We start from the raw sequence: 22,776 nt of genomic DNA, 5'->3' as shown, positions 1-22,776 counted from the left end.
GGCGGTGCTCCGGGTGGGTGGTGGTGGCTCAGGTGGGCGCACCGCGGGGCCGCAACGCGACCTCGGGCCTCGCACAGAGGCCGGCCCCGCTGCCGCAGTCCTCCCGGGCGCCTGGCGGCGTCGCCGCGGCCCCTTCCCCGTGCTCCCGCCCCGTCACGGGGCCCGATGGGCGCGGCAACGGCCGCCCGGCGGCTGAGGGGAGGGAGGAGGAGGGAGGGAGGCAGCCGGAGGGAGGCCGAGGGCGAGGCCGGGGGCTCCCCCGTGCCCCCCCTGCTGCGCGTCCCTGACTGGAGCCGTGGCGGCGGGGATGGAGCCCGCGGGGCCGGCGCTGAGGGGACTGAGGTGAGGGGGGGGGGGGGCGCGGGACCGAGCGCGGCTTCTCGGGGGGTTGGAGAGAAAACAGGGGAGGCTTTGCGGAATTACCTCAGAATTAGCGAAACCTGCGGTTCTGCTCATTACCGGGGGTGTTAGGCTGCTTGGCGAAGTTACGTGGTCACATGAAATAGGGAAGAAAAGCTGATTCTCTGGGCTGAAAGCCGTGGTGCCCGGCGCGCCTCAGTGGGTATTGTTCGGGTCCTGGGGATTTTTGGGAGACCTACTTAGCGTTTAATGAGGGCAAAAACCCACTGCGCTTGCTGGTAACATGTCAGGTGTCTTAAATTCTCAACTTGTGAGGAGGGAAGAGCTCGAGTAGATCTTTAGCTTCTGCTCTTAACGTTGTTTTTTATGTTGCGACTTCTTTGAAGATAAGTTGTGGTGGCACAACCGGTGACGGCACGCATTTGGTTGAATAAATATTCTACGTAAAAGGGATTTGAATAGCTGTCTATAACAGGAAAAATAGTTTAAAAAAAAAAAAAACAACAACCAAACAGAAACATTTACTCACAGATCTTAAAGCCACATTACCATAGTATAAAGAATTCTCTGCTGTTTGATCGTTGCAGGGATCAGTGACACCAAATGCCCTCAATAGTTTGCTCATTTTGGAGAGTGTGTTTGCAGAAGGCGTGCTTGGCACCGAAGTACGTAACTATTGAAAGTCTCCGTAATAGTTTGGGCAGTACTGTACTGTTCCTTTGGTGAAGGATTTGTGGTATCAGGTGAAAACTGGGGTCGCTGCAGCCTTCCCTCCTCACTGTGGGCAGTGCCTCTGGGGTCTTGTGAGGTAGTAGCGAGCATCTGTAGGGCTTTAGGGTTGTGTAATGCTAAAGGTTGTTTGCAGGTTCATTTGCGTTCCTCACTATTAAGTTTCTGTTGCAGATGTAGTTGTGACCTGCAGTGAAACTGAATTTTCATTCAAGGATGTTCTTGTAATTTGTACAAATATTTTTTTTCCTTTGGTGTAAGTTCTAGCACTGCAGCCTTTACTCATGTTCTCATTAGTAGTGTGGAAACTGGGCACTTTGAGGAACTTAATTTCTGTCAATAACAATTGATATTAATTCAGTTTTGTTTTCTCAGATAATTGTCTGAAGTTATTAACTGGGGGAGTTCCCAGGTGGTATCTCTCTTTGATGGCAGAGTGAGATCTGCAGCATGCAGACTTTTGTGGATCACTGAGTTTGTGTGGGATGCAAGGTCACTTTCCATCTCTTCCACATATATCGTGTGTCACCTTGATTAGGCAGTTGATTGAGGCATAAAAATATTGCCATAAGGGGTATAGTGGTAAGTTTCATTATTTAGCTATCCAGCAGTGTTTGCAGGGTTCAATAAGATGAATGGAAAATTAACAGCTTAGTGTTTTTTAAGGCTGACATGTAACAAGATTGATGGTAAAGCAAATCCATTTTTAGAAGTTCTGATACTGAAATCACCATCTTAAAAATATATATATATATAAATAGACAAGTCCTATGGCATATAAATGTTTCTGATAGTGCTTAAGGGGACAGCAGGTTTGCTTGCTTTTGGTCAAAACTATGTACTTGTACGCTTGGAAGCTGGAGATTACGTTTCCACTAACCTGCAGATAGAGGCACAGAGGCACATGATTGATTCAAACCAACAATAACTTCTTTTAAATCGTGAGCTTACAGAATTAGCCACATTAAATCTATTAGGAAGAAACAATTTGGTGTGTGAGGTAGGATGTGGTTGCAGCTTTTGTAACAAGCTATTGAGCGTGGTGGTAATGCTACAGGTTTTTTTTCAGCATTGCCGCATCTACTTTTGTCCTTTTGCATTAGAAGCAATGCTGAATTTCACATGAGTGAAAACCTGATCTGGAAGACCCTTAGCCATCTGTTTCTTTTGTACTCAGGATTTGAATGGGATAGTTCTTCAGAGCATAGTTATTCTTTTCTTTTGAGCAAATGGCATCCTTCGGTAGTGAAGATGCATTTGAAGATTCAGCAGCCCTCTCCCTACATGATTTAGAAAGCCTGCACAACCTCCGCAGCCGGTCCGCGAGTTTCAGCAGCACAGGGTCCAGCAGCCGCTTGCAGCTCCGTCAACGCGTGGCCCAACTTATGGCTTGTGTAGAGGATATCAGCTCAGATGATGAAATTCATGAAGAAGTGTCTCGCACTCTAGATGAAGCTTTCCTTATCTGGGGGAAAAAGCTGAAGGAGAAGTGGCAAGAATTCAGGTTTTGCTCCCTCTAGTTGATTGGTTTTGTGTTTTGGTTTTGGTTGGTTTTGGTTTTTTTTTTTTTGGTTTGGTTTTAATGCTAGCTAATAAACAGATTTCAGATTGATGAACAGTGACAGAAAATCTTTATTTTCTGTAGATAGAAATCCTGTGGGGAAAGTAGGTGCTTGTAGAGTTACCTATTCATCTTTAAATTTTAGCAGTGGTTTTGTATGATTTTGTTTGTCTGTTTGTTTGTAGACTGCACTTAGTTACTTGGAATGTGGGCACAGCTTCTCCACCTCCTGATGTCACTAGTTTACTTCAGCTCAACTCACTGGGCCCAACTATGGATATGTATGTTATAGGGTAAGTATAAGTTCAAGAACTTGCTTTTTAAGTCTATTGCAAAACTGCAAAGTTTCAGCAGCTTGCTGTTGGTTTCGGGAAGACTGTACAGTGTGAGTTGCCACCCAGAAGGTGGTTTAATACTAAACTTAGCAGAAGGTGAAGACTAGAATTAGTGACTTAGAACAGAGATGATTTATAGCAAGAGAATCTTCTCTCCTTTCTGTTGTTTCATGATACACTAGAGAATAACTTTTTTCTAAACACACAAATTAAAACGTATTTTGGCTGCTGTTTTTCTTTGTTGGCACATAGAGCATATTCCTTGTGATATGAAAGTTATCCAAACTTCAGTGTGTTTTAAAAAAAAATTGCAAGGTCATTATGCACAGTCCGACATGTTTTCCAAACTCAATTGAAATTTTTGAAGACCTGAAAGTCATGTTATTTGTTATAATATATCCTAACGTTGCCTTAAACTGACTTCAACTTTAAACTGACTTGGTGTTTATAAGCTCCTTTAACTTTGTTTTTCTCACTGTGGTAGACCTGTGGATGGGTTAAACCGCTTACAATTGAGAAACAGAACAGCAGTAAGAAACTTTAGACTTTATGCTGGGAGAGGTCTGTTGTGATCTGCGTTCTGATAAGGTTATATGAATTCTGTCAAAACCAGGTGGTACGGGGAGAGTAATCTTGATGTGTTCAGTTTACAGGAGGTGAACTCAAGAATCACAAATTTTTTGTCTGACTTGGCATTTGATGATCCCTGGAGCATTTTTTTCATGACTGTGTTGTCTCCATTGGGGTATATCAAGGTAATTGTTTACATTTCACAAATGTTACAGCAGTGAAGGAAAACATCTTCTCTAGCTCCATTTATGCATATTTTTGTCTCAAACTCATTCCTCTCCATAGAAGATAAGTTGGTGTTTTTTGCACGTATTAGTCATTTCCATATGTAGGTGAATGTTAGCAATAATTCTCTGACACACTTGTGTTTTCTTGCTTTATTAATAAAGGCATTTAAAAATGTTCTCTATTATTAATAATCTGCTTAATTGTAGCAGTAAAAATTCAACTTTAAATTTATTCATTTCTCATTTTGGAACAGTTGGGAAGTTTTGATGGAAGCCCAGCTGATAAACAGCGAGAAGTTGTTCAGATGCACTGGCAATGGCCAGTTTAATTGCTGTAGAAGCATATGATGAATTAAATAAACACTCCTGTCATAATGAGAATACATTCTCAAGGAACAGAGTCATGAAGTTTACTCAAAATTAAATGTGATGTAAACATAACACTCAACAGCGTATTTCCTGTGGCCACAATATCTCTATCTCTCTCTTATTTGTAGAAATTTTTTTTGCTCTGTGCAGTATTGGGGAAGTGTATTGTGATGCTTCTAAGGTAGTCTGCTTAAGTACCTGCTTTCACTATAACTGTCCCAAGCAATGGCAGTGATTTTCGTTAAGATTGGTAAGGTTTCTTCTTTTTTTTTCCCCTCAACTTATTTTCAGGTGAAAATAGATTACATATATGTAAAATGGGATTTTAGCACGGTATACAGATCATTCTGAAGACTTTATTTCAATTGAAGACCTAGAACATCGTATGGTAGCTTAAATGGCAGGATTTTTTGGTAATACGTGGGGCATAAGGTCAGCTAAAGTACTGGCTGTTTTGGTAATGGGAATAGTAATGTAGGAGGATATCCTGAATTTCCCTAATAAGTAGATATTAAAAGCCTTTTGAATGTTTTACTGGTTTTCTAAATTGGGCATTGTTTCAGGGGTAATTTTGCTGAGTTTATTATCTGCATGTTAATCAGACTCAGTAGTTATGCAATTCTTTTAACTGTAATTAAACAAAACAAAGAACCTATTGGGAATTAATAAAAAAGGAAAAAAGCATAGTTCATTCTAGCGTAAGTCACTGCTGATGGCGATTCAAAATCCATCTGCAGGCTGATGTTCAGGACGTGTGTGCAGCTAAATAGAATTCCCAGTGGCATGCATGGTTGATCTTGAATTCTAATTTATAAATGCAGCACTTTGGACACACTGAGGAATGCATGCTGCCACCTAATGGTTTTCAGCAGGACTGGATTAGCTCTAATAATGAGAGGAGAACTAGGTCATTGACATGTCTTTCATGTTACTGGCAGGCCAGGTCAAAATCAAAACAGGCAGTTAGGAGAGATCACGCTAGGACTCATCTGGGAAGTTGGCTGATTTAGAGAGGAGCAGTCGCCTGTTGTGTGCTGAACTGTGACGAGGTTGGGTGTAAGGGGCTATTAGTCATCCTTGGGCATTCTGTCCCCTCAATAACAGGGTCTCTTTCCACAGAGTGAGGTTGGTTGGGATTGGTCAGTTGTTTCACAATAAACAGAATTACATTCCCTCTATCAAAGGTTTTTACTTAATTGGGCACTACATATTGGTGTAAGTTACACTAGTTCCGGCAGAGGAGAGGTCCGTTGTCTTTTGATGCTCAAGACCTGTAGAGCGAAGAGGAGTCATAGTCAACTATAGATCTTGAAAAATGTCTGGGGAACAGCACAGGGCAGATTTAAATGTAGCAAATAGACCCTGGACTTGGGAAAACAGGAAGAGTTGAGCACCTGGACCAGGTCTCTCTTTACTCAATGTGGTCTATAAAGGGACTGAAAGATACTGTATATCATTTAACAAAATTTTGGAAAGGAGACTAATGTCTCATTGGATACAAATAGTTGTTATCTAGTAACTGTGATTCATCATTTCAGTACACTGTTTAGTATTTTATTGGGTTCAAGGACAATGAAAATGGTAACGTGTGTTCTCAAATCACTTAACTGTGTAGATGCAGAGGCAAAGAGTGAAGGAATTCTATAGTAAAATTTGGGCTCAGTTGATATACTTCTGCAGTTCTATAGTCAGTGTTAATAATGGGTTTTATTCTTATGTAGTCTTTCTCTAAGTTCATCCAACTCAAAACTGAACAATTTCAATGTGCATTTTAAATTGAATCATTATCATTAAAACAAATGCTGAGTTTTGTGTCTTTTGCCAGGGACAACATAAAGTTAAAATTCATAAATTTTGACGATCGTCTTCGTTAGACTGTCTTCACAAAAAAAGAAAGCCCGAACCAAACGTACCTTAAATGTATCTTGAAGCTGAAATAGCATCTAATGTGCTATATGAGCATCTTTGCTTTGGAAGTGTTCAGTACATCATTTTTTAAAGGAATAACAGGCTACTAAGATACTCCTATTTACAGCTTGCTGTTTTTGCAGATGCCTAGAAGCAACTGCCATGCGTGTTAGGTATTGTAATAGGATTTATAGTGATCAGTTATGTGCTGAAGGACATTGCAGTTTGAAAAATTTGCTTCTGTCAGAGAACTTGTAGGTGTGCAGTATTATAAAACAGGTGAAAAATGAAGGATTTGGTTCTTCATGAACAGGATGCTCAGAGAGAAATGAGGCTAGTGAGGAAGAATAAAGGTCTTTAGAAATGTTTTGACAAGTACATTTTGGGGTCAACCTCAAGTTTGCAATATAATACACTAATGTTAATTAAGAGATTCATCAAAAATTTGTTTATGAATAAGTCTACCGTAGGAACATATGCTTCACAGCACTGAAATGTGTCTGCATGTACGATGTCCCAGTACTGATGCCAGGCTTGGCAAAGGGATTGCATGATTTCTGCTCTGGCATTCCTTACCTAACAGCTCCTGTGAAGTACATCCAAGGAGTTCCAAATTGCTCTCTGGAAACGACCGTTTTGTATCTTTTTCCAGCTCTCCTCCGTTCGCATGCAGGGACTGCTACTTCTGATCTTTGTGAAGCACGTCCACCTTCCTTTCATCCGGGACATTCATACCCACTACACACGCACAGGCCTATATGGATACTGGGTAAAGAAACAACTGAGATTTGATTGCCTTGGTTACTTGTGCTTATGATGCTGTGTGCCTCTAAATGGTTTCATGGTGGGAGAGAGGGTATATGGCTTACTTAAAAATGAATAAGCAGTGAGACTCAGTTGTTTGAACCTGGTATGCAAACGTGTAGCACAGACCATAATATTTTACCAGTTTATTAGCTGATGTACAACAACCTATGTAGGAAGAAATTGTATTAATTAAAATCTAAATAGCAAGATTTAATTTTTTTAGATGTTATTAACTGTTGTGTTTGCAGTTGTTGACTGTGGTTTTAGAGAACATTAATTTTCTGTGTTCCAGGGGAATAAAGGAGGAGTCACCATTCGCATGTCCCTCTATGGTCATACAGTTTGCTTCATAAACTGCCATTTGCCAGCACACATGGAGAACACGGAGCAACGATTGGATGACTTCGAAAAAATTCTGGAAATGCAGTTTGAAGGAGAGAATATTCCAAGTACCTTGGACCATGAGTGAGTTGTTCTGACTCTATTCTGTCTGTATTGTTTTTATCTGTTAAATGGTAGACTCATGCACCAAAGAGTTTGGGTTTTGGAGTTTTTATGCATCATTTTTATTTTAAATGCCTTTTCAGCATTAATCCTGAATATTGGGAGGCCAGGCTGAAAAAGCTGACTTGAAGGGCTGAAGTCTATTTTGCCAGACTGTTCTCTTCCAATCCTGAAGAGAAGAGGCTGGAAATGCCAGAGGCTGGAGAGCTTTAGAAGCTAAAGCTCATTTATACCAAAAATAGTCTAGATCACTATTAAATGTTTATTTTCCTCCCATTTTTGGAGGAGATTTGTGTTGTTATGTTTTGGGATGTTTTTATTCCTGTTAAAATTCTAGTATCTAGCTGAGGGCTTCTCTGCCTTTAAATCCTTGATTGATGATTTCTGTAGTTATATGAATTACGCTTACCTCAAGTGTCTCGCCATTTCTTTCAACATTTTTTTATTAAATTATTTGTATATTTCATTGTTTTCATGTGAGAATTCCCCACGTAATGCTGGAGTCTAAGGATTATAATGGAACTATTTAAAAATGAGTTGAGACAAAATGTTTTAGATGTTTTTTTTTTTTTTACCCATAAAACTACCAGGCCAGATAAAGTGATATTTCATATCTATTCTAGATTTAATAGTTAATAACTTCATTAAAATTATGTAAATATATGTGACACAGCTTTCAAATCATTAGTTTTCATGTCCTAGTATGTGTTTGATATTTTTATTTAATGTGTTTCATTTTCTTGATAGTGCCTGTTGAATTCTTCCCTCGTGAGTTAATGAATTTCTACAAACCTTCTGCCTGTGTGTGTTTTGTTTGTTTGTTTGTTTTGGTTTGTTTTTTTTTTAGCATTCTCTTCTGGTTTGGAGATTTGAACTTCCGGATAGCAGATTATGGCATACATTTTGTCCGAGAATCAATAAATAACAAGCGTTACAATTTGCTGTGGGAAAAGGACCAGGTATGTTGTATTAATTAGTTGTGTTTTTTAAATTACTTTTATTATTATTTTTAAATTAATACAAAAACACCGTAGTAATTAACATTAGTTCTTGAGTTTCTCATTTCTATTAAAAACACAAATTCAGAGTAGTCTTGAGGTGGAACAGATCTATCTGTTTGCTCTTTCATTTCTCAGTCATAAACCTCAATTAATTACAAACTTTTTCTTCTTTAGTTTAATTTCTTACTCATTTACAGTGCTTGTGTATTACTGAAGCTTTCTTTGAACTTCATGGCTTGTGAATTGTTTCTCACATTAATTTCTCCTCCTTTTTTTCTGCTCCCAAGAATTGTTTTTAAGAGACTCTTATTCTGGCATTTGATTAGAACTGCTACAAAACTTTTAAATAGATTGTGTCAAGAGTTCTGGCAGTAACAAAGAGACACTTCTGAATTTACTTTTCCAAACATCTTGTACTGACTGAGATGTTGAATTCTTCTTGGAAAATGCTTTCTCTGTTCCTTTCCCAATTAACTTTTAAGCTCCGATTTTTAAATGTAACTAAAAGTTGCTTTTTATTTCTGCAGTTAAATATGGCAAAAAAGAAGGAAGCATTTCTTCAGGAATTCATAGAGGGTCCTCTGCAGTTTAAACCCACCTACAAGTTTGACCTTTATTCAGATGTATATGATACAAGGTAAAAGCGCAGTAAGATTTGTTCAGACATGGAGTATTACAACATGGTACTTGAGTAATATATAGCTTTGCTAAACAAACTTAAATTTCCTGAACGTGCTAGTTAACTGAAGCTGTTGAGCTATTCTAATAGGCTCATTCAGTGGACAAATCTGAACATTTCTGAAGAAGCCTGAGCCTGCTGCTTGCACGAGAGGAGTAGAAGTGAAAAGAGTGAAAAAAGTGAAAAAGAAAGCCCAGCTTTCTTTTTGGAAAGACTAGACTAACAGGATAAACTAGTACTTGTTTAATTTTTTTTTTGTCTTTAATACTATAATCATCCTTTGATTATCAGAAATAAGCAAAAAGGAAGAGAGTAATCATCTGCATTTTTTGTTTGCCTTCTCTACGTAAGCATTTTATTTGATACTGCTTGCATTTGAAAATAAATGCAAATGTGTCTTTGTAAATAATTTTAAGTTGTAAAATGGAGTAGCTTAAGTTTCCAAAGGTTTTCTCTGGCACTGAAGTTTGTTGTTAAATATAAATCTTATGTTTCAAGAGAAGGACAAGTTTCTGTCCAAACAGGGGTTTTGTACTGATCTTTTTCTTTATTTCCAGAGAGCAGAAGTCCCTGTTTTGGTTTAAGTAAGAAGATAACCTTCTGGATTTCATAGATTTGTAAATATTTCAGAATCAAAACAATGCTCCTTCTGAGCTTTTGATTTGATTTTTGTGAAATATTTGAAAATCAGATGACAGCTGATTTTCTTCAGGATTTTCTGAACCTGTCTGAAAGCTGTAGTGTTATCTACTTTGCTGTTGCACTTAATCTTGGAAGTTTATTCGTTTGGATCCAAAAAGACCTTTTGCTCTATAACTGAGCATAAAGCGAGATACTGGGACTGGTGATAAATCCAGTTAACAAAAAAATATGCATAAAAATCCAAACCTAGAAATTCTAAGGATGATTCACAGCCTAATAGTCTGTGTTGGCTTACTTAAAGAACAGAATGTATGCTTATGCATACCGTGTGCTTTCTGCTGTTGCTACCAGAGGTATTCTGGTTGGATTGGGGGCATGATCAGTAGATCTCAAGACACTTGGGTCTTTTGAGCATCCCCAAAAAGTGTGCTTCACATTTTGATGCTTTTTCTATGTGGATTTTGAGTTTTTCTTTCCCACCTAGTATGCCATTTTCTCTAAAATAGTGAGTGTATTAACTTAAGCTGTTCTTTTGATATTTTCTTGCACAGCAGAGCAGACATATGGCAGCTCATAAAGATTTCTGTCGGTTTATGTAATTACTGGAGTGAGCGGGATATAGCCCCTTAGTCATTTAAAATCTTTCCACCTTATTAAAGGTGAGTCAGACTTGTATATGGGAAGGGGTAAAACAAAAATATGTTGAATATTGAACTAAATGGCATTCCCAGTTTGTGATGATTTTGATATTAAACTGACAGTTTTCCTTACACATCCTGCTCATTAACTTTTATGATTCAATCTAGTCCATTCTAATTCCTCTTCCATAGGGTATGATCTTTTCTCCATTTCAATTTGAAGTGATACATCCATACAGAGAGTTGCTGTTAAGTCTTCCTCCCACTACAGAGAGAACCACCGAAGGCTCATGTCTTCTGTTGTTATTGATATGGTATAAAAGGAAACTCTGAATTATGATTGCAGTTTGATATACAGTACAGTCACAGGCACAATTTTATTGATTACGGGATTTTTATAGCCTCTTGTTATGGGACAGCAATGGCTTGTGCAGACTTGGAATACAGACTAGTGCAGGTTAGAGGAAAGTATTGCTGTGTCACATGTGATTAATATAAGTTACCTAAGTTTGTCCAAATTCAGTTTTTAAAGTAAACTTGTTCTCAAAATTTTTCAATAGTTTCAAATACCATTCAGACTCTTCCCACATCTTCCTTAAGTTTATGCCCCTTTCCTCAGACTGACCATACATTTGAAGCTTAGGGCAGTTGTTGAATCATCTCAACGTTCTTGCATGTTCTTATGGAGTGTATTAGGAGAAAGTATCATTTCCTGTACGAAGCTGACTAACCCATTGGAATGCCCTTCTCCCATTCATTTTACTCCTCTCTCAGAAACCTATGAAATTTATCTCCAGTACATGGAGTTGCATTCAAATTGAGGAATCCGTGGTGGTAAAGCATGTTGAACAGAGCTGTAAAATGAAGCTTGGATATGATTACCTTCTTATATTAATATGCATCTGACAGCCTTTCAACTATGAGTAGATTTTGCACACTATTTTTAGCTTTTCGCAACTGTTTTTTCTTCTCATTTCACTTTTATACTTTCATTTGTGTAGCGAGAAGAAAAGGAAGCCAGCATGGACTGATAGAATTCTTTGGAGAGTGAAAAATCTCTGCCAGCATGCATCAAAAGAAGGCGAATTCTCCGAAGAAGAACAGACAATTTCTGTTACGTTGAATAACTATATCAGTCATATGAGCTACGGCATCAGCGATCACAAACCTGTTACAGGAACTTTTGGGCTTGAGGTGATGTCCCCCTTGTTGTTTAAAAAAGAAAATTGTTTTTCTAAGTCTTGCCTTACAGAAGCTGTTTTTCTATACATTGTAAGTCTTAATCTCTGTGTTTCATTCTGATTAAAGTGAAGGCAGCAAGTTGCTTTCAGGTTGTTTCCATTTGTTTAAGAGTACTGCAGCAGGTGTGGCAGAGAATAGAAAAAGAACAACTGAAAGAAAAACAAAAACAGACTTGCCTGACTTTAAATTTTGCTCTCTCTCTAGCTGAAGCCTCTTCTAACAGATCCTTTGATCACTCTGAATCCTGAGGGTGAGTGGAGTGCAGAGCATGATGTTCTAATCCGCTATTCTGCAGTGCCTGAATTCCCAAGCAGCGCTTGGGACTGGATTGGACTCTTTAAGGTAACATTCCTGCATTGTGGCTCTTTAATGAAGATGGTGGACATGACAGGAAGAGATAGTCTTCTGGCATAGGATATTGTGATTCTTGCTAGTGGAAAACTTTCCAAAATAGTCTTGTATTCTTGATTGCTGGTAGTTCCTGTATGTGAGAGTTTAGTTGCCTCTCAAGATGACTGTGAACTTTTACACATTCTTTTAATTCTCTGCTAAAATAATGTGGTGATGTACATGAGTAAAATGGTTGTCAGAAGCTGTGAAATGGAATTGCCTTCCCTTAATGCTTATGGTTCAAAAGATTTATGCAGGAGAGAGAACAAATGAAAGGAAGTCAGTGAAAGGGTGTGACAACAGGCATTCCCTCCCTCTTAGAAATTAAAGATATGTGCCAGCCCCAAAATGTTTTGATCCTAAATGTAAAGTATTTTAACTGCTGCAGTGTATAACCATGCCTCTCACGTCTTTGAGTTTTCCATGTGATACGTTTTTTGTTTCCTCCAGAAAGCTGATGGTTCACATCTCTCTTTGCAGGTGGCTTTCAGGCACGTGAATGACTATGTTACTTATGCTTGGGTAGAAGATGATGAAATTTCTTCTAACAAGGACAGCAAACAAGTAAGCCAATTTGTTTCTTTCTACTGTAGTTTCTTACAGAGCAGTATTCAAGGATCTCTTTGTTCCATATCCCCTTCTTCTGGGTTTTGTTTCCTCCAATTTCCCAGTCAAACCTCTCTGGGAATGATATTATTGTTTAAAATACCTCTTCTAAGTCATTTTAATTTTCAGATAGTCCAGCATATGTTCTCAGGTGTGATCATGTGCCTTAAAGTAACTGATGAAAAAAATTATGCCTGTAGTCTCTTTTGATTTTATTAAAGGCTACAATCATTTTTATTTTGTTCTATTTCTGCCACTGAAATATGTAACTGGCCATTTTTTCATCTGATTGTCAAAGTTTCTCAATGTATCTTAAATATTTATTTTATGATTTTTTCATTACAACTGTACGTACTTTAATTTGACTAACACAATTAGTTCCAGATGTCAAATACAGCTACAGATTAGTGCTTCTTAGACTTTTCTTCTTTTTGGCTGCTAAGTGTTTTGGCCTCTTTTTAAAAACTGCTCTGTTAAATAGCTTTCTAGTTGTGATAACAAAGCAATTTAAAAAAATAATAATAAATAAATAATAAAAATAATAAATTAATTATTTATATTTATATTATTAATAAATAATAATAAATAAATAAAAATAAATTTAAAAAATAATTAAAAACTATTTTGCATACAAATGACCTGTTTCCAGAGGTATTTTGCTGAACAAACAGGAATTTAAATTTAATTTCAGGGGCAAAGTGGAAAGATGGATGAGACTTCCCAGACAATAATGGAAAGCGGTTGTTTCTTGTTAGAGGTTAACATCAAGTTTATAACAAGAGCACAAATTGTCTTGTACTCGAGAGTCAGTATTCTGACTCTCAAAATTTCTCTGGCATCATGCGTTCATATTACTAAGCTTAAAAATCTAAGCACTGTTAACGTTGTTGTAGCAGGGTATTGTGGGCTGCAGTTCAGGATCCGTGAGTCCTTAGGACAGTACAAAACGGAGGTGGTGTGGCTGTTTCATGTAACACCTGGTCATTGCCACCAGGAGGCAGTTCATCTCCCTCCTTGCTGCTTGTGTGGCCTTGCCGCTTCCCTTCTAACAACTCTTTCTTCTCACATCTTGCTGAACCAAGGCAGCTTGCTAACATGGTGAAGGATATTCACTTTTCTCTTCCTGGCTTTTCAGATGGTTTCCTGAATTATTTCTTTGCTCATCCTTTTTAGCTTATGTTTAAAAATTTGCTTATAAGCAGCAAGTACTGAATTTTATGATTTCCTGAAAGGCAGAGACTACTTTTTGAAAGTTGTTTTCTCTGTGGAAATTACCCTTTGCCCCTGTTCTTATTTTTGTTGACAGATTTACATGAGTGCTGCAGAAATACCTGATACAGGAGGAGAATTTTTGCTGTGTTACTACAGCAATAATTTGCAGGCAATAGTTGGTATCAGCCAGCCTTTTCAGGTAATACATTTGGAAGCTTTGATTAACTTTGACTGGGATTTTTACTTCTTTTGCTTTCATATGCATCTGAACATAGGTGTGTGCAACTGGGTTAATTCCACGGGAGATGGCAGCAGCAGTAATTGCAAAAAGGGTATGTGCTGGCTAACAGCCAGTAAAAGAATTTGCTGATATTCTAAAAGATTCTAAGTAGCTATTATTGCAGCACGTTGTTCTAATGAAATAAGGCAGCTCTCTCTCATCTTTCATTTTTTTTGGAACTTCATGCTCTGCCAGTTAGGTCCCTGCTTTCCGTAAAGATGAGAACTCGAATGCTGCCAAGTTTCTGACAGATCGTGAGTGAACTTTTTCTGCTCCCTTCTGTGGCAGGTTTGCACGGAAGTGCTTCCTGTATCACTTAAATTAGGGAAAGACAGGGCAGTTGGAATTCAAGTTATTTGTTTAACAGGCTTTGTTTAATTTCCGGAAGGTTAACTTAACCTTTACAGAGCAGATGAAATGACCAATTGTCGCTTCTCTTTGCCAAAATCATTTTGTTTGTGAGTTATTTCCCTTGCTGCCATGCTAACGTGTTGTGGGATGGCTGAAATGAAGTTCTATGTTGTTGTTGGATGAAGGGGGTTTTAGAAGGCTGTGACACTCTGTTACCGTAAGAGATACAGTAATGAAACTTGCTGAGCTGGCTGGTAAACCTCAGTGATACTGTTCATCTTTTTCTTATCTATTGGTAAAAAGTATTACAGAGTCCAGTATTTCAGCTGTCTCTGAGCTTAAAATCTGCTACAAACTCTGCAGCATAGTTGTCACTTCTGTGTGAATACAACACACCATATAAATATAATAAACTAGGTCATTTATAGGATACCTTTCTTTTTCCATGATGCTTAATGTTTTTATCTTATTAATGTTTTAATAGATTTTTAAAGCTTCATAATTTCTGCATATATGCATTTTTTTTAATTATTTTTTTATCAAGTATGCAGCATATCTTTATATGATGGTATATTGATAGTATTTAGAAACACTGTGTTGCCCTATTTCTTATTTTTTTAACTATTGTTTTTCTTCTAGATTCAGCCAAATAGAACATTAATAGAAAAGGATCTGGCACAGGAAGAGAACAGTTGGATGCAAACACCTGACAATCTGGAATCGCATAATGAGTTCTGAAGTCAGAAGGGGCATTCAGTGGTCCTGATTCAGGCGTCAGATGATTCTTTATGTCTTAGTGATTATAAGCTTTTACTCTTAGAAGATGGAGTAAGGCAGTGCAAGTAAGACAGGTAGGGCTGTTTGGGAACTGTGTAAGCTCATAGAAGGTAATTTATTGTGGAAGCATTTTTACTGATACAGTGAGAGTAACTCTTACATTAGATAGGAACTGTAAAAAACAGCACCTAATGAATGCTGTGTGATTTAAGATGATAGATGCTTTTAATCCAGTGACTTAACCTGAGTAAGTTGCATTCTGTAATAGATTTTTAGGACTGTTTTGTTTCTTTTTTTTTTTTTGCAGAGGATATTTTTATTTACAATACAATATTCACTAAGCTGTAACCACTTAATCACTGATTTCAAGTTTTTTAGTTTAAATGAAGTTATTTAAAAATTATTTATTAGATATAGCTATCTAGCTTATTTTAAAAAAAATATTTGACTTTTAAATGTAAGCTAAGTACCTTTTGGGAAACACATGTGGTAATAAGTCACAGAAAAACATAATATTTGGAGCGTGTAAATTTTCCTTCAGTAGTACATCCTTTTTCTTCATGCCTTGCTGATACCTGTTTGTAAGATTTTTCATTTCTGATTTTTCATTTCTAAGTTTTCCAGATTGAGATACTTTTATTGAAACACACTTTTCCTGTTTTGTTTTGGGGGTAGATTCTTCTTTTACAAAACAGTTCATCAATTTGCCTATGCCTTTTCTCCCTCTGATTATTTTTTTTTTTTTAAAGTAAAAATACTTTTATGTTGGTCCCTGGCTCGGAGTTAAGCAGAATCTCAAAATTTCTGGAAGCAATAGCTTCATTTGAGAAATGCTTTAGCATAGGTGGGCAGTTCATAGCTCATAAAGCACTTGTTGGCAAAGAGCTACTGAACGTGCTAACCCTGCCTCTTCTCTGCTGTATCATATTTATAAAGCTAAAGACATAGTTCATCCCTGATACTATTAGGCTACATTATTGTTACACATACTACAGAGTGACATGAATTATAAATGGGAAATTTAGTGGAACGAGTTTTGTTCTATAGCGTAATCTGTGCTACCAAAAATTGTGGAAGTCTTTCACTTCTAGCAATCAGTCTGCAAAATTTCTTTTCCTAGTGGTGCTTAGACTTGAATGTATCCTGTGCACTTGAGGGTGGAGATAGAATAAGAAAGATCAAGTACTTTTAAAAACCTGAAAGGTAGTTAGCTTTAGAAATGGTTTTATTGGTTGATGAGGAAAGGGAGGTCTTTGGAAAGGATTTGGAAGAGACACCACCATTCCACAGAATCTCAGATTTCAGTGACAGAAAAGAGCACTTGTTAGTCTCCATGTTCTAGACACAGCTTTGAGTTACCTACTGTGTATGGTAAGTAAAGTTAGTTGCTAATCACTGTCTTGTTGGTTATGGATGGAAAAGAGAAAATTTGGCTCAAGTGGAAGAATGAAGCAAAGGATGCTGCTGGTGGTGTGTTTATTTTGCTTCAGAACTGAGTGGTTTCTATTTTATTATTATAGTCTTAGTTATTTCTGTTAGGATTCTTTTGCGATAGGAAGTGTACACCTGGATGTGAAATTTCTTTCTCAATTGCTTCCTTATGTCATTCACTGTATAAAAAACCTTCTGGGGTCCCAGGGTCTTTGTATATTGTGGAAACTTTAACATGGGTGAACTGGTTAGATTGTTGCAGTTTGGGGTTTAAGAGCACCTAGCCTCTGTAAATTTCAGTTAGTTGTATCTCAACTAATGCTCAGTATTGGGAAATATTTCCAGTTGTAAGTAGGGAGGGCAGGTTCAGAAAGATCCTGTGTTCATTGCATGGATTAAAACCGCCTTAAGGTTTACAGTTGACATTCCTACTATACTTTGGAACAATATTAGAAACCATTTTCACATTTGTAGCAGTCTTACAAGAATTTGTGTTGCACTAAATCTTTCAGATGTGTGACTTTTCATGGCAGTTACAGCATCAGACAAATCCCTACTGAAGTGCAAATAACTTGCAGGTTTTGAGTCGTTAATGTTTCTGTTTTTTCTTGTGTAACTGTAATACCATACTCCATGCAAGGAGATTCCCATGGAGAGCTCAAAGAACTGTGGTCTTTGAATTCCAGACCATAGCTGGTGATTTATTGTGGACCAAGATCCAGTTTCTTCTAATCAGGGTGCATCTGCCATTCACGAGCAGCTCAGAGGGGGAGCCATACAGCCGCTTTACATGGGCGAGAAACCCAAGCTCCTTAATGTTGTATGAGAACTGATAACTCTCTCAATCACTGGAGACAGAAGCTGCATTTTGTAAGCTAATCCTTTGCACCACAGGACTTCACTGAAAATGCCCACAGCAGCTGCGATTGAATCTGATCGTGTGTTAGGAAAATGCTGCACAGAACTGTATACTTCTTTAAGATTATGCACACAGTAGCAGTTTTGTTTACTACTGTTACCTATGGTAGCTTTTCAAACTATTCCATGATCTGTAATGATGCAATTTCTAATGAAATTTATCTTTTTTTTAAAAGCACCTTTGATTGGATGTTATGGTCACTGGAAATGTTTTTATACTCATGTGTTTTCTTTTCATGTATGACTAAAATAAATCCTGGCAGTGAAGTGTTCTACATGGCCTCGATTAATTTGAGAACAAAGACATTGGCTTGGGTGGAGAGAATCGATTCCATGCATGGTACCCTTTCTCCAAGAAACTCTGGTGATGTTTAATGTGCACATACAGTAGTATTTTAGAATGGAAATATGTCACTAATAACATATGTGGTAGGGCTTTGGACTGAAACAGAAGGCCAAAGGCAAATACTGCTTTTCTTTTGGATAAAGCAGATTGATCTAAAAAGACTTTTTTTTCCCCTGTAAATGAGGCTAGTGTTAAATGAACTTAAATGATGCTGTAAGCATCTGTTCTGAATTTTCTCCCCCCTCCCTAGAAAAGGTATCTTAATACAAAATTCATCTGAAGTAGTTGCATGTTTAAACTGTTGGGGAAAAAAAAGGTCCTCTTGCTTTTTTATTCCACCCGTAGGACATAATTTCAGTAATATTGAATTGCAGAGCACATGTTGGTAACAAAGGAGAACTAGCTTATTTGGTTGGCAACTATTTTTTTTTTTTCCTGTTAGAAACTTAGCACTTGCTTGGTTCAAAATCTTTATTTCAGGAGATTGAACCTGCTTTCATTCAATTTGACCTATCCTTTCTGTCTCTACTCTCTGTCTGTACCAGTGGAGTTATGCATGCTTACACAGGAACACAAGTTTGTATGTGGTGGTTTTCTGTGTTGTTGTTGTTTGTTTTCCCTGAGAAGATGTATACAGCTGTGTTTTGGAAATTCTTCCCTAAATGAAGTTCTGTACAGAAGATTCATAGTTTTTGTGTTTATATTAATGTTATCCACAATACTTCTCATCATCAGTTTTCAGTATTTCCTCTTGCTAACTTGCATATTTGTTTCCACAATTCCTCTATTACACAGTGTCTTCAAAATTGACTTAACTGGTTTCTAGCTGGATAGAAGAAAAAAGGCTGATGGGGAGGAGTTGGATGAATGACAGTTGACAATAACACAGTTAAAGAGAAGAATTGGAGTGCTGTCTTAGCCAAGGGAAACAATGAAAAAAAGGGGTCAGTAACAGTTGCTACTCGTGAGGCATCCCTAGATCTATTAGAGTTCTCACTTCTCATTCCCTGAAACTTTGGTTTCAATATTTTCCCTGTAAAAATGCTCAAACCACTTAAAATGCTTCCTTAGCATTTAAGAACAGGTTCTACTAAATCGACTTTTTCACAGGTTATGTAATTTGAGATATTTTTTCTTTGTGAAAAGTTTCTTACATTATACTTTATATTTTAACTTTATGTATTTTTCATGTACGTTTGCTACCAAATTGCTTCCTTCTAAGGGTAACTTCACAATTCCCTGCTGTTAGAGAATTTATTTTAAAATATGAAATATGTCTACTGAGGAGTGTTTGTCAGTATAGCCTTATTTAACTTCCTTATACCTCTGATTCCTAACCAACCTCAGGATACGCAGTATATCATTGCACATAGATAGTACAGCTCTGTGTAAACAGGAAATATTTCGAAGATGTCTTGCGTGTTTGTTAGACCCTAAAAATACCTTCTGATAAAGACTATTGTTTCTACTACCACTACTTCCTTCTCTGCTCTTGGACACTAAGTGACACTCAGATGAACTTATCTTAATATACTGCAGGGGAAAGGCCAGTTGGACAGAGCTTGAATTAGGTTTTCCTTGAGAGAGGAAACGATACCTTTTCTGAGAACGCTGCATTATTAACAGGAATATTTCTGATGGCCTTTTCTATCCTTAGATATAGGTATTTGCTATTTGAAGGTGATTGAAATGAAGCAATATTTTTTTAACAACATGATATGGAGATCGTAGAAAGTGCCCGTCAATGCAGGAGTACCAATATTATTTAACTTTATAACTCATACATTAGGCAGGTAGTATCCTCATTTTCTTATATCTGTTTTTTCTTTATACTGATAGTAAAAGAGAATGGGGAAAAAGATTTCTGTGTAAAGATAGAAGTGTTTTGAGGCCAGTCTTCTACATGTTCAGCTTTCCCTCGTCTCTGTATTCTTTAACCCTTTCTTTAGGGGGCAAACTCAAACATCAGGGAGTTGTATAGCATACAGCGTGCAGTAAGCTGTTTGTGTGGCTGCTTTAACAGCCGAGGCAGTGGTACTTGCCACCTGATTAATCTATGCAGTATAAACTGTCTTCAGTTACTCTGGAAACTGAGCTACTGAAGGGAACTATACTGAGCTTGTATGTTCAATAGCTTCAACTTAAGAAAAATAATGTGTGTGTATGTGTACATCCCACCTCTCGTATTACAGTGCAACTGTCTTCTTCCCCTCACAAGGTCCCTGCTATCAAAAAAGTAAGAACATCTCATTCGTGCAGTCTAGAAAGTAGCAAGAGAATCCATGTGGGAGCATTTGGAGCACAGGTTGGAAGAATCACTGGAGGAGAATACAGAAGTCAGAAGAAGCATGAGATCTGGGAACATAAACTGGTGAGAGGAAATGCAGGGGTATAGGAAGAGTTCAGAGAATAGTAATCTGCTAGCATCACAAAAAGAAGGAGAAAAAATAATACTTTAACCTGTCAACCATACTTTGACTGAAACTGAAAGTTATCAAATACAGACACCAGCCCTGGAGGGAAATGTTTCAGCATTGTTTATCAATACATGCTCTACTGTAACTGGTCTTAAAGCCTACTGCCTGGCATTGGCAAAGATCACCCCATGTTCCTCTCCTTCCTTTTCTATTTTGTTTATGTATATAATTATAGGGTAAATACACGCACACTTTAAAGCCTCTGCTTAGTCTACCCTTTTTCTCTTGTTCTCATTTACTCGTAGCCCACTTAAAAAAACAAACAAACAAACAAAAAAAACAATTCTGGCATCGGTGTCACAAATCATTCCAGTTAAACAGCCTTCACGTTCTGGACTATTAATCTTCGTAACGTCTCCATATATGAAGGGTAGATAAGATAGACACGCTATTGCTCCATGTTACTGAGAATAGGTCTGGTTTTTGTTTCAGGAAGTGACAGTGGTGGTTTTTTCTTTAATCTGATAAAATCTCTTTTTCAATGTAGCCTTATATTGGAAAGTAAGTGGTCAGGGAAACCAGGATTGGCCCAGTCCAAGAATTTATATAACAGCTAAGGCCAGTGTAAGAATGATTCCAGATACGAAACACAGAACGGCGCCGGGCCATTTCTTTTCAGCTACAGACCAGACTGGTGTTGTGTCCACTCTTGAATGGCCAAATGCTTGTTAATCTTAACATCTACGTAGGTTGGTTGTTTTTTTGGTTTGGTTTGTTTTTTAACAAGCAGTATCATCTGGAATTCTTCTGTGGTAGAGCTGAAAACTCAGCCTTGCGTATTCAGATAAGATTGATGGAATTGTCCCATAACAGCAAGTCTTGAAATACCCGGTGTTTAGACTGGTCTTCTTTCTCCATGGTCATTGTCAGCGTATCTGCATCTGTGAGGGGAGTGTGTGGAGATTATAGGTCTAGATGCTGCCTTAATGGATTACATGACTTTAGTAAAGCGCTGTAATTACACTTAAACCAGAGTTTCTGTTTACCAGCTTATTTTTCTAATATTTTTAGTAGGATTTTTTGTGCAGTAACGTGCAAGTTAATTTCCTTTGCCGTGATTAGTTAGCTATTCAACAATTCAATAAATAGTGATTTAGATGTAGAGTAATTTGAAGAACTTCCTGTAGTCACCACATGAGCAATCAATATTGCTCTGTCACTTTAAACTGAGCTTAAACCTTAGAGTTGAAAAAGGAGAACCTTTTCTAAATAAAATCTCTTGGTATGTTTGTAAGGTCTGTCATATTATTGTTTCGTGCTAATACCTATGAAATGGCACCCGCGGTGGCTTGACTTCCCAAGTCCACTGGGACCAAAATGGAACATCAACAAAGTTTGCAGCAATAAACACGAACATAAATTTAGGTTTCTTGGAACTGTCTTCACACATTGTAACTAGTGGAAGCTAGTCTTGAACTTAATTGTTGTTTCAGTTCACACCTACACTTAATATAAATATAGAGGTTCATCTCTTCCTCTCAACACAGGGCTCTGAACCAAAGATTGCAGTTAGTTGAGGTTTTCTTCCAAAGAGATTTACTAACTTACCTTGGAAAGATGGAACTGCAAATTGAACTTATTCCTACGGGAGAAATCATCCGTGTGGTTAGTCACAATGGAGAACGCAAGACTGTAAGCCTGATTTTCTATTGTTCTATTTTCTCTTCTTTTAGTGTTAGTTGCATGCTAAACAACTTAGGAACTGTTGTGCTGAATTGAGAAATGCCATTCCAAAAAAAAAAAAAAAAGGGTTTCTACAAGACTGGTCGCTGAAGTGACGGTAGCTGTTTTGTGAACAGTTTTCTCATTGTAATAAAAATTGGTAGCAATGAATGTTATTATCAAGTGGCTGGGAGTTTAGGAAATTATTAAAGTGTATTTCCTGTAGAAATCCTTCAGTGCACCAAAGCTGGTGTAACCTGGAGTTGTTGTAATGGCCCAGCTGTGTTCGTTCTCTCAGGATTCTGGAAGCACTTTCAAACAACAAAGGAAGGGAAACAATTTTCAGAAGTGTCTGATTCTCTTGAATATTGATTGTCCGTGTTGTCACTGGATTCATGCTCTGAATGTTGTGGGAAGGTTCATGCATCAAAAAGGCCGTGCTGGCAGAACATATCAAAGGACTGTTAATACTGCCTTGAAGAACTGTCTATTCCGTTAGCTTGTGACTCTTACTGACTTAGGTTCAAGGTTTGTGAGAAAGCAAATGGAAAATCTGTGAGCTTCTTTCTACTTTGACATGATAGATGCAAATAGTTGGGAAAGACAAGCTACTTTTGTAGAGTAACTTCGGTTTTCAGTACTTGCAATGAATGGTTATTCTGTGTGTTTTGTTTTTTGAATATTTTAACTGGATTTTTATATCTTAATTAATCTAGAGACAAAACTGTGTAAAAACTTTTTTTAATCCTTCTAT

General features: G+C 37.5%; 1 protein-coding gene across 3 annotated transcripts; it reads left to right on the top strand.

The window, feature by feature from the left end:
- The first annotated feature begins 152 nt into the window (after positions 1–152).
- INPP5K (inositol polyphosphate-5-phosphatase K) lies at positions 153–17,809 on the top strand. Of its 3 annotated transcripts, XM_048068021.2 has the most exons (13): positions 153–342; positions 2,836–2,943; positions 3,632–3,740; positions 6,712–6,828; positions 7,159–7,331; positions 8,218–8,329; positions 8,899–9,008; positions 9,608–9,634; positions 11,332–11,524; positions 11,777–11,914; positions 12,443–12,526; positions 13,875–13,979; positions 15,051–17,809. In XM_048068021.2, exons 1-13 carry the CDS (start codon positions 308–310, stop codon positions 15,147–15,149), a joined length of 1,410 nt encoding a protein of 469 aa, XP_047923978.1. In that variant the 5' UTR covers positions 153–307; the 3' UTR covers positions 15,150–17,809. The 3 variants fall into 3 exon arrangements, with proteins under 3 accessions (XP_047923978.1, XP_047923979.1, XP_047923981.1); XM_048068022.2 differs by lacking the exon at positions 9,608–9,634; XM_048068024.2 differs by lacking the exons at positions 153–342; positions 2,836–2,943 and adding an exon at positions 4,280–4,401.
- The last annotated feature ends 4,967 nt before the right edge of the window (positions 17,810–22,776 follow it).

Source organism: Anser cygnoides, chromosome 18, assembly GCF_040182565.1.
Source record: "Anser cygnoides isolate HZ-2024a breed goose chromosome 18, Taihu_goose_T2T_genome, whole genome shotgun sequence".
NCBI classification, from domain to species: Eukaryota; Metazoa; Chordata; class Aves; order Anseriformes; family Anatidae; genus Anser; species Anser cygnoides.
Note: the sequence above shows the minus strand (reverse complement) of the source record. Positions and strands in the feature narration are given on the sequence as shown.

Excerpts from the sequence above, each read along its gene's own strand:
- INPP5K (XM_048068021.2), top strand. The coding sequence starts at position 308 with ATGGAGCCCGCGGGGCCGGCGCTGAGGGGACTGAG. Across the intron at positions 9,635-11,331 it reads AAGTCCCTGTTTTGGTTTAA|CGAGAAGAAAAGGAAGCCAG; the intron begins GTAAGAAGATAA and ends TCATTTGTGTAG. Across the intron at positions 13,980-15,050 it reads GTATCAGCCAGCCTTTTCAG|ATTCAGCCAAATAGAACATT; the intron begins GTAATACATTTG and ends TTTTTCTTCTAG.